The following is a 12,592-nucleotide window of genomic DNA, read 5'->3' as shown; positions in this document are numbered from 1 at the left end:
TATTCATATATTTGTTTTCATATTTGTGATCCTGGACCACAACACCAGTCATAATAGTCAATTATTTGAAATTGAGATTCATACATCATCTGAAATCTGAATAAATAAGCTTTCCATTGATGTGTGGTTTGTTAGGATAGGACAATATTTGGAAAATCTGGAATCTGAGGGTGCAAAACAATCTAAATATAGAGAAAATCTCCTTTAAAGTTGTCCAAATGAAGTCCTTAGCAATGCATATCACTACTAATATTACATTTGTTATATATTTACTGTAGGACATTTACAAAATATCTTCATGGAACATGATCTTTACTTAATATCATAATGATTTTTGGCATAAAAGAAACAAATATAATTTTGACCCATACAATGTATTATTGGCTATTGCCACACCTATACCCGTGAGACTTGTCACATTTTCACATATCATCATATTCACATATCTCTGTTTTCCCTTTGTGCTTTATCCTAACCAGCGCCTGCCAACAAGCCAGAACTGTATGAGGTAAGATATATTACATTGTGTACTATTTGTAATAATGCACTCAATGTCATGATTATTCATCTTCAAATGACTGTGTTTGTCTGTTACAGGAAGTGAAATTGTACAAAAATGCCAGAGAAAGGGAAAAGTAAGTCAACTGGCATCATATTGTTTATCATTAGGGCTACAAATATATTTATTTGTCTTATTAATTGATGTCACAGTAGAGATGTGAATGCTGATTATGTGATTGGGTTGCATTTAAAGGGACAGTTCACCCCAAAAAATGAATTTTTTCATCATTTACTCTCCCTAAAGTTGTTCCAAACCATGAATTTCTTTCTTCTGTTTAACTCAAAAGAAGATATTTTGAAGAATGTTTGTAACCAGGCAGTTGTGGGGCTTCCATTGTGTTTTATTCCCATACTATGGAAGTCACACGACTATTTGGTTACAAACATTCTTCAAAATGTCTTCTTTTGTTTTCAGCAGAACAAACACATTTTTATGTCATTATGCCCTTTTAATGTCTTTGTTTTTCATTTTGAAAGGTATGACAATATGGCCGAGTTGTTTGCTGTGGTCAAAACCCTCCAGGCCCTGGAAAAAGCCTACATTAAGGACTGCGTGACTCCAAACGAGTGAGTTTGTTTTGTTTGTGCAAAATGTCATGATCTAAAGGGATAGTTCACCAAAACATTTAAACTAACACATGATTTACTCACCCTCAAGCCATCCTTTTTTTTAATATAACTCCAATTGTGTTTGGCTGAAAGATGAAAGTCATATACACTTAGGCCTGTCACGATAACTAATTGTGCTGGACGATAAATTGACCAATAAATTATTGCAATAAACGATAATATTGTCGTTCTGAGACCATTTTCATCTAAAATAATGATAATGGCAAAATAATGCAGGGACACCTTTTCAAAGATCAATAAACTTTTATTTCTAAAGACAATTTAACACTGAAAATGGAAAACATTTTAAATATCCTCAATAAATGAACAAAACAACCAAAAACAATAAAAGCAATGGACTCTCAGTCTGTTTACAAACAATGAACTTGAATAAATACCAAAAACAATAAATAAAAAGAGAGAGAGAGAGAGGAAAACAAACAAGCATGCAAATGGCAATTATCGCGGGTGAGTAAATTATGGGATAGTTTTCATTTTTGGGTGAACTAACTAGAGTTGGGTACCGTTCACATTTTAACCGGTATCGGTACATGAAATTCGGTACCGCTACCCAACGGTAAAGAAACTTTAAGTCGTTTATAGAAGTGTTATTGACATTATGCCAGAGCTGCCCAGGGGCCTGTTCCATGATGGGAGTTTAACAAACTCAGGGTTACAGGATAAGTTTCGAGTTGACAAAACCAAACCAATCTATTCAGGCTTTGTTGGTCCCATGATGCTGATCATCTGCTTTCTCTGTCAACTCAGGCTTTGATCCTGAGTTTAGCTGTGACATCAGCAGTGAACAGCCAATCACACGCTGTGGATAGATTCACTTCTCACGAGAGAAGCCGTGAGATTCACTTCACTCCTCTGCAGAATATACATGATTGAAAAATATTAAGAATTTAAACTAATTTACACAGAAGAAAAGAGCTGTCGAGGACAACTTTAAGAAAAATCTTATACGTCAATGCAAGTAAAAGTTATGAAGTTAGTTGAGTTGATATATAGAGAGAATTAAACATTTAAGCTCACATGTAATTTTTTATAGATTTAGTTATTGAATTTAAAGCTTATTTGTATGCCCTTTATATAGGCTATTTATTTTAATATTAACATAATGCATATTAATGATTGATTTACTAAAATTATACATGTGTAATTGATTAAGGGTATAATTAATTACATAAATTATTTTTAAATAATTCAAAATTAATATATATTATAAATAAGCATTGTTAAAAGCCTGAGGCTTAAGTCTTTAATAGCCATTTGCTATGTAGTAACCTTTCATTTGGAGTAGAAAAAGGGGGAGTGGCTTTATTGCATCAGAGGCGTGTCAACCTTGCTCACAGCTGATTGGTCCAATTTCAGTTTGAGATCTCTTATCCAGAACATAACCTGTCCTGGAGCAGGTTAGCTGTGGAGCGTAAGTTACTATAGAGATGAACACCGCTAAAAGCCAAACCGCTTTAATGGTACCACAAACCCAGGATTGGCACAAACTAAGCTTAAACATATCTGGCTAGCCAGCTAAACCAGCTTCATGGTACAGGCCCCAGGTCTCTGTCTGCCATTGTCTGTGATGTTTGTTCACTGTAATTACCAGTAAATAGTACTAGCTACTTAATTAATTGAAATCATAAAAACAACCATAACAACCACAAGTGAATAACAGATTTAAGATGCGCTTAATTTTGTCAATTTAAGCCAAACTTTTATTTTTGACGGGTTGCCGTGAATACCGTGTGTGTTTTACATGACAGTAGTTTATCTCAAATGAAACGGTAAAATGCTCATGAAGTGACTCTCCGAGCGGCTCTGGAGATGACAGACATGCGTTCATGTCCTCATATGAGATGGAAACACGCGACCGACACGCAATTCTGTGTAAATAAACTGCGGGTCAGCGCCATTCATTCGCTCAGAGACACGCAGGATTCGTATTTAAATAGTCTTTTTGCGGTTTAATATTCACAGACACGCGTCTATAGCACCAGATGCGTTCTCGGGTACAGAAATTAGATTTTGGATTTAATGTGAATCTGGACCCAACCCTAGAACTAACCCTTTAAACTATGGTCACATGTAGTTTTCTTAGGCAAAGCCCAGTCTTTTCAATACTATAGGAATCCACACAATCAGGAATTGGCATGATTTCTGCATGGATTCAACAGGAAAGTGACTTGTGTGAGCTAGGCTTTACACATGGCTTTACACTATTAACAAGAGAAAATGGTCCTTCTTTGCCTGTGAAGTGACCCCACCTTTTTTTGATGCAGTATCTGTCCATATATAATAAAAATGTGCTTGTTTTGCAGATACACAGGAGCTTGCTCAAGATTGCTGGTCCAGTACAAGGCTGCTTTCAAACAAGTCCAGGGATCAGATGTGGGCTCCATCGATGACTTTTGTCGGAAATACAGGGTATAGTTTATTTTACTAAATACTTTGATCCAGTGCACTACATATGAAGGATTAGCTTTTTAATATTTCTCCCTTGTGTGTCTCTGGCAGCTGGACTGTCCACTGGCTATGGAGAGGATCAAAGAGGATCGACCAATCACCATTAAGGATGACAAGGGCAACCTGAACCGCTGCATTGCAGACATTGTTTCTGTATGTATCTTGAACTCTCAATGCAGTCTAGAATGAATAGCTTCATGCCAGTGTTTATCGATTGAGCACAGAGGTTTCCTTCTTGTTCCAGCAGTTGCATTTAGTAGATTTATTTGCTCAGACTTTCAATAAATAATCCCAAATGTAATTTATCACAGTGGAGTACGTGGTGCACTCTCGTATACCATTTTAACCTTTGCGTTTTCTCCCATTCAGCTCTTCATCACAGTGATGGACAAACTCCGACTTGAGATTCGTGCCATGGATGAGGTAGTCATTCCACATCAGCTTAGTTAGATTAGCACGATGTACTTAAGTTTTTAAGCGTAATATTGTTTTATAGATCCAGCCTGACCTGAGGGAGCTCATGGAGACCATGAACAGGATGAGCAACATGCCTCCAGATTCAGAGGCCAAAGACAAAGTCAACCTCTGGTGAGCCTAGATTCATTTCAGGGGAAGACATTCATATGTCTTTATTCAGCAAGGACGCATAAAATCAACCAAAAGCAACAGTAAAGGCATTTATAATGTTACAAAGGATTTCTATTTCAAATAAATGCTGCTCTTTTGACCTTTCTAATCATCAAAGAATGCTGAAAAATTCACAAAAATATTAGTTTTCAACACTGATAATATTCATAAATGTTTCTTGAGCAGAAAATCAGCATATTAGAATGATTTCTGAAGGAGCGTGTGACACTAAAGACTGATTCAGCTTTGACCACTGGAAAAAAATTACACTTTACTATATATTCTCATTGAAAAGTTATTTTAAACTGTACTTACTGATTCTGTGAGCAATAAGAGATTCTTTCAAAAACATTTTAAAAACTTTTCAATGATTCAAAATCCAATTTTTGCCTTTTAAATCATTAATTTAGGCCCCGTCCACACGGAGACGCGTTTAGCTGTATACGTAAAAATGTTGTTTCGTCCAGGCGGATCCGGCATTTAGCAGCCTGAAACTACGTCCCAGAGTGGATAAATCTGAAAACGACACCCTTGCGTTTTCCTATGTACAGCCAATCCGTATATTTTGTTATCAATATTGCGTCATTTAATTACTGTATTTGCATTATTGTAAGGGTAGGTTTGGGGTTTGGGTGTAGGTGTAGGCGTTAATGAAACACAATCTGGTAAGTAGCTAATTTATTAGGGGTGTGACGAGATCTCGTGCTACGTTTACATTACGCCTCCACTGTAGTTTGGCTTTTTTTATAGAAATAAAAACAATTTAATTCAGGTGGATAACAGTCACTTAAATTTAGGGATGGGCATTTTTGTCAATTTCTCATTTCGATCATCGATAGGTCTCAAAAACGAGTACTCGAGTACTCGGGGGCGGGGCATGTGCAGGGGGCGGGGCATGTCCGTCATTAAGATAATGAAAACTGTTATGAAAATGGTTGTTGACAAATACAAACGTGACATGAAAACTGGTATATGAAAACATGAACATATAAAACTAAAAATAAATGCTAGATTTTGACGCATAAATGTCTTTGAAAAAGAAACATCTTTATAAAATGACCGTCTCAAATAACCAAGTCAGTAATATCGAGCATTGCCTTTGAGCTGAAACTGTGAAATAACACCACCCTGCAGAGCTTGCTATCTGGTTAATAAACTCAACCAAACGCACCATATATCAGATTAATATTAACCTATTACAACTTAAATCAACACAAAAGGACGTGAATGCGCACGTGAACTTCACATGCTAGATTTTACAGGCGAAAGGTTTGAAACGGAACATTTTGAATGCGCTCTTCCCTTAACAACGCTGATACACGGACAACGAAAGCACACAGAAACAACATTTTATTAAAATCCTGTTCTCATTATAATGCTTTGACAGATTGACTCTGCACATCATGCACTTAATTTTATTATTCATGATCGAAGCGTTTACAGACATCACTGCACGTTTTCAAACTCATAACGAAAAACAGCTTTAAATAACTATAGGTCTACTGTTAAAAATACGAGAACAGTATAGCAGTGCTGCATTACTAATATCACTGATTCTGAGAAAGAAATAGCCTATCTGAAAAGAATATGACCGTCTCTAAACCATCATGTCGAGCATTAATGCATTTGAGCTGAAACTGAAGAGAATGAACAACAGCGGGTATAACGGCAGCGCTTTGCTAGCTTATTAAGCTCAACCAAACGCTTCTTATATTAGATTAATCAGACAACATAAAAGTAATCTTACAACGTGCATCTGCAGAAAAGGACGCGGATGCGCACATGAACTTCACGCGCTAGTCTGAGTGTTCTCGCTAGTTTCTCTGTGGATCAGCTGATACACGGGGAACTGAACACAGATCATTTACAGCATTCTATTACCATCGTGTTGACATTATAATGCTATGTAGGCTATGACAGATTGGCGCTGCACATCTTGCAATAACCATTTAATGATCTCATGATTCCAGACATCACTGCAGTGCCTCAGTTTCACTTTATTTCGCCGCGGTCTGGAGGCTGTATAACGCTAACCAATCAGACCTCCGGTACCGCGCAAAACGACGCAATAAACAATAAAAAAGAGACAAATATTTTTTTTTCAGGGCGATCATCGTTCTCATGATCGATGATCGCTGTCACGTTCGAGTACTCGATTACTCGACCACTGTTGCCCATCCTAGTGATGCACCGATCATGATTTTACATGGCCGATTCCGATACCGATTTTTTTCAAGAAAACTGGCCGATTCCGATACCGATTTCCGATTTTTTTTATTTATTTTTTAACACAATAAAAGAATGAAAGTATACATGAACAAGATGTTTATTTGGTATTTAACAGGCTAAATTGGCTTTTGGCTAATGAAAACAAGTCCGCAATCTGAAATCAACGGGAAATTTAATTGGAAATTAAAAGACTGAAAGGTGAAATTAAAGGCAACAACTGCATATTCTGCAATCCAAACAAAGATGTTACTTAAATCAGCGTTTGTTTTTAAATTCAGTGTACAGAAAAAAAGTCTTTACCAGTGAAATTAAATAAAACCAAAGTATATAATTGTTCCAAAATGTTAAATCAAATAATGTTTAGTGCAACGAAAAAAAAACTAAGAAGGTGCTTTTTAAATCAAATTAAGTCAATGTAATTAAGGTAAAATAAAAGGTAACACTTTAGAATAATGTTCATTAGTTAATGTATTAACTAACATGAACTAACCATGAGCAGTACATTTGTTACTGTATTAATAAACTGGTTCGTTAGTTCAAGTGTTGGACAGATCAGTTGTTCTAACCAGTCGTTAAAATGATTCGGTTCAAATGAGTCATTGGTTCGCGAATCGGACATTAGCAGACGCGTTGTGTGAGCAGATGAAGCTGAGCTGAACAAACGCTCACTATCTGCACTTGTGCAGGGCGCGGAGAGGTAGGCTCGCGCAGGAAAGCGGCTCTTCCTCAGTTCTCCAGTTTCCGTTTGTAACACACTAGTGACATGTTCGCGAATGATTGCAATATAGGCGTATGTGCACGCGGGCGCACTTCCGGATAAATCGGCAGAAAAATACAAAGAAAACCGGCCGGTCGCCGATCGCGCGCTAGAAGCAAAAACTGTCCGGTTCCGGTTTTTGGCCGGTCAACTGGTGCATCCCTAGCCCATCCCTACTTAAATTCCATCAGCTTATCCAACGAGCGGTTCGAGCCGTACATAGATCACGTGTCGAAAACACGATCACTCGCATCGAGAGTGTGTTACATGTTAATGGATCATGATAATGGCGGAGGATTTGTTGCGCAGCAGAATCGTCAGACTTATATTTGAAAATGCGCGTTCAGCACCGTCAGTACGAACACATGATCGCGAAATTGAAAGTGAAAGTAAACGCGAGCGTTTATGGTATACGTTGTAACCATCTCTCAGCTCTGTATCATGCTTGAAGAAAAATGTGGTCTCTATTTGCACTTTGAATATTGAATACTTTGATTATGGTATTATGGTTATTGTTTGCACTATATATGATCAGTTTGTGGGAAGGAGTTCAGTTAGGAGGTCAAAAGAAGCTTGTGCAGTTCTAAGGTCAGAAGAGACAATCATACAGGAGAGAAGCCAGTCAGTTGAGTTTTTGGCTAAACCTTTACAGTGCTTGAGTGTTGTTGTATTTTACTGCGTATGATAATTCATACTCAGAAAGCAGAACTGAAATGACATTCATTACAAGATGATGAGTTAAAACATTTCAAATGCACCTGTCATGTATTTCATTGTTGAGGATTTAAAAAAAATACTATGTAAAAATCTCATCTCGTGAGATAAGTGTCTCGTCACACCCCTATAATTTATTATTTTATCGTGAGAATTACAGCGCCACATACTGGTCTGGTATGTATACTACATCATTTTGAGTCTGTTTCAGTTGCGTGTACGCATATATTTCTTGAGATGAGGGGGGAAAAAAAGCTCTGACTTCATATGGATGTAGCCTAAGTCCTTAAAGCAACACGCCACTTTAAAAAAAAAAAAAAAAATCCCGATTCCCCTAGAGTTAAAAAGTTGAGTTTTACCGTTTTCCAATCCATTCAGCCGATCTCCGGCTCTGGCGGTAGCACTTTTAGCATAGCTTAGCATAGATCATTGAATCTGATTAGACCGTTAGCATCTCGCTAACGTGCATTGTTGGCTTATTATGATTATGATCTGACTTGTTTAGCTTTAGTGAGTGTGTAGTGTTGCAGTTTGAGCATAAACAACATCTGCAAAGTTACGACGCTCAAAGGGAGCAAAGGGAGATATTTTATTTTAAAGAAATCACTTTTTAAGGACTACAACAAACGGCTGGTAGGGACTACAACGAGCTAGTGACATCACTAACCCTAACATTTACATAAGCCCCGCCCCCGGGAACATGTTGAGAAGAGGAAGAGTTGCTGTAGTGGGGAGCAGCAACTCAATTGCATTTAAAGGGACACACACAAAAATGGCGCGTTATTGCTCACACCCAAAAAGTGACAATTTTAACATGCTTTAAAAAATGATATGTGGGGTATTTTGAGCTAAAACTTCACACACACACTCTGGGGACATCAGGGACTTATTTTACATCTTGTAAAAAGGGGCGTTATAGGACACTTTTAAGCATAATCAGGTTAAGAACGTGCATTTAACCCTCTGGGGGTCTTCGGTCATTTCATTATTTTTTTTTTTTTTTTTAATGTTAAAAATCGTAGCTTCATCAGAATGGTCCGAAACTTGGTGACTTTATTGGTACTTGGTATATGAACACACACAAAAATTGGGGACAGGATTTACAAATCAGCCAGGATGCAGAAAAAAAGGACTCAACAGTGAAGGGGTGAATCTCTAAAACATCAAGAGTGCAAAACAGACACAAAAAAACACACACACACAAAAACACAATTAGCTTTTGGAATGGCATGCGTTAATTTGTGTGTCCGTGTGTTTTTGTGTGTATGTGTGTGTGTGTGACTGTGTGTGTGTGACTGTGTGTGTGTGAGACTGTGTGTGAGACTGTGTGTGAGACTGTGTGTGAGACTGTGTGTGAGACTGTGTGTGAGACTGTGTGTGAGACTGTGTGTGAGACTGTGTGTGTGACTGTGTGTGTGACTGTGTGTGTGTGTGTACGTTTTTTTTTTGTGTGTCTGTTTTGCACTCTTGATGTTTTAGAGATTCACCCCTTCACTGTTGACTCTTTTTTCCTGGCTGATTTGTAGATTGTATGCAGAAAAAAACTAATTTCCCATTAATTTCCTATGGGGGTCATTTTTGACCCGAAGGTCCTGAATGTGACTATTTTTTTTACGACCGCTTAGACTTTTCAAATCCTGTCCCCAATTTTTTTGTGTGTTCATATACCAAGTACCAATATAGTCACCAAGTTTCGGACCATTCCGGTGAAGCTACGATTTTTTACATTTTTTTTATAAAACGCAAGATCCACTCTAGTGGTAAAAATGTGCTATTGTGTGATAAAAATGCTCAATGTGTCCACCGGACGGCACCAATCTCATTAAAAAAATTGCTTTCATGAGGCCTAGGCTTGACTCTAAAATGAAATACAGCTTTAATAAAAATAAAAAATAAATTTGTTTATGTTTTATTATATTCAATGGGAAAAAATGGGTCATAATTATTGCATAAATATTAATTATTAATCATAAAATGATCTCAAAACACCAAAAAAGAAAATTAAAATTTTTATTGAACAAAAATATATTTAATTGATTTTACTCAAATCTTTTTTTTATCTTAATCCCGCCCTCCGGGTCATTTTTGAAGGCCCTGAGTGTGACCCATAAATGAAGAACCCCAGAGGGTTAAACGCACTCCGAGTCCTTCACCTGCATTGTCGGGTTATTGGTTTGCATATAAGCTGATTTTTGTGAGTTATTATGAGAGTACTGGTGTGCATGTAAACGTGCTTCTTCTTCTTCTTCTTCTTCTTCCTCACAGGTTAACCACACTAAGCAGCATGTCTGCATCTGATGAGCTGGACGACTCTCAGGTTCGCCAGATGCTGTTTGACCTGGAGTCCGCCTACAACGCCTTTAATCGCTTCTTGCACTCGTCTTAAACGCTCCTTCCCTCTCTCATTCACCAGCTTTTTCTCAAACCGTGCTTACATTTGCCCTATTTTGCCCATGTCTCTTAAACATTGGGTTGTTTAGATTTCAATGTAGGAACCTCGTAAGGCTTACACTGTCACTAACACAATTAGGATATCGGTCACAGATTTGTTCTTTCAAAGTAGTTGTAGTAACATAAAGAGTTTTGTTTCTATCACATAGCCATCTGAGATGAGGGTGAGTATATAGGGAAAATATGCTGGCCTCCATGTGTTATATGACATATGAATTGATAGTTTATGGATCTCATAATATATTATAGAGCAAGGTTTGATCCTGAATTCTCAGTACTGCATTTTATTTTTAAATGTATAGTCATTTTCCGCAGTTTCACATTTACATTCTTTGTTAAAATTGATTTTTCCCAGTATTTAAATGAGACTAATTTTAATTGCGCTCATTCATTTACAGTAACATTTGTTGGTTATCTTGACTTTTATAACAGAGCTTGTTCTCTTTCCTTGGCATGGTGTTGGTCTAGTTCACTTGATTATGTAATAAGTCATATTTATTAAATGACCGTTGTAAATAAAATAGTTTTGAAATAAACCACATAACTTTCAAAAACATTTGCCCTTTTGTATGTGTGATGTGTACAAATAATCATATTGAACCCTTTTCTTTTGGTTGGACGATCTCTAAATAATATCTACCATGGAGAGTAAATAAGATGGATCCACTTTCTTCTACTGTAGAAAAATGAAGCCAAAATATTCCATAAATGGTAGGTGCTGATTACTTAATTCGGAGCCCAAATGAGAATTGAAAGATTTCCATGCGAAGATTTCGCAACAGGTTTAATTTGGTCAAGCGGATTCGCCTTCTTGACCAACAAAGCTGTTTGGTTTGAATCTGACTTTAATGCATCGCTATAGAGAACAAAAGTTGGGTTCCAGAAGGAAAAACTCCACTCATTTTCTACATATTTTGAATAATAACTCATAAACATTTAAACACAGCCCTACTGTGAGCTACAGGTTGTTAATCGACGGTATTTTGTTTCTATTGAAGCCTTCTGCTCGCATTATTTCAGCTTATTTAAAAAAATAATCATGTTTAAGTGGAATTCCTGGTGAAAAACTACATTACCCAAGATGCTTTACAGCAAAAGTAAAAAAAAACAACGCTCCAAAATAGCTTTTTAGCCCTGCCCACTCCCATAAAGCACTGCAAATTACGTAATTAAATATCTCCCTACACTCTCAAAATACTGAAATGTTTGTGTATATATGCATATTTAGCTGTAAACTTAAAATAAATTGTTTTCATATGTATAATCAAAGTAAACAAAAATCTGCAAACTGTTGATACTGCTCCCAAAGATTTATTAAAACATGCAACGTTTCAACCCAAAAGGGTCTTTGTCAGGCTTCGTTTTGGGTTGAAACGTTGCATGTTTTAATAAATCTTTGGGAGCAGTATCAACAGTGTGCAGATTTTTGTTTACTTTGATTTATTCTTTATTGAATCTGGCACCTGTAAAAGTTTCATTGGATGTGCGCACAATTCTTCCTCTTTTCATATGTATAATCAACATTTTTAAAGAGTAGTTTTGTATTGCACCTTTGTTTTAAATTCGATGATGCTGTTCGCAGTGCTTCATGGGAGTGTAGTTTTTTCCCTCAGTATAAAACCTTTGTATTTTTGTCCGATTTTCAAACGTTTTTTTGCTGCAAACCAAAGTTTGTTAGTGTTGTGATTCACCGCATAGCTGGTTGGTTTGGTTAATGGATTATAACTCTTTAACCAAGAGTATTTTAAAATCCCTATGGGAAAAAAATACTTCCGGAACCACCGCTGCTTTTCGCCGTCACGTGCATAGATATACATAATAAAGGTTAGATGTCTCGTCCGCGCTGCTGGCCAATGGAGGTCGACGTCCACACCTGGCGGCCATTTTGTCACAGTCAGCTCGCTCACTCCAAACATTGTGTTTTAATGGTGCGTGAACTTTTTAAATAACCATAACTTGCTCAATTTTCTACCGATTTTCAAACTGTTTGGTTTGTTATAAACGTCAGAGATTTAGTTATGACACTGCACACTTATGAATAATTATTCATAATTTGTTCAAGCATCCAGAATTATAGCCTCGTTAATAACGTTTGTAAGAAACCAAACCATTTGTAAATCGGTCAAGATTTCAGCGAGATAAGAGTATTTGTGTTCAGATCACTCGCCTTACATC

At 36.9% G+C, this 12,592-nt stretch overlaps 1 protein-coding gene across 2 annotated transcripts in view; it reads left to right on the top strand.

Annotated features, from left to right (window-relative positions):
- Positions 1–12,592, top strand: part of vps28 (VPS28 subunit of ESCRT-I) — a 968,134-nt gene that overhangs the window by 483 nt on the left and 955,059 nt on the right. Inside the window, exons 3-10 of one of the 2 annotated variants that reach the window (XM_079829180.1) lie at positions 480–508; positions 598–635; positions 1,039–1,128; positions 3,495–3,600; positions 3,691–3,792; positions 4,009–4,062; positions 4,136–4,227; positions 10,232–10,976. In XM_079829180.1, the coding sequence (XP_079685306.1) occupies positions 480–508; positions 598–635; positions 1,039–1,128; positions 3,495–3,600; positions 3,691–3,792; positions 4,009–4,062; positions 4,136–4,227; positions 10,232–10,352 (632 nt within the window). In that variant the 3' untranslated portion in view covers positions 10,353–10,976. Of the gene's footprint in view, positions 1–479; positions 509–597; positions 636–1,038; positions 1,129–3,494; positions 3,601–3,690; positions 3,793–4,008; positions 4,063–4,135; positions 4,882–10,231; positions 10,977–12,592 lie in introns of those variants that run through there. The other variant, XR_013817496.1, reaches the window with a different exon arrangement.

The sequence above is a fragment of the Gobio gobio genome (assembly GCF_949357685.1).
Source record: "Gobio gobio genome assembly, chromosome: 11".
In the NCBI taxonomy this organism is placed as follows: domain Eukaryota; kingdom Metazoa; phylum Chordata; class Actinopteri; order Cypriniformes; family Gobionidae; genus Gobio; species Gobio gobio.
This window is presented reverse-complemented; position numbering and strand designations above follow the sequence as displayed.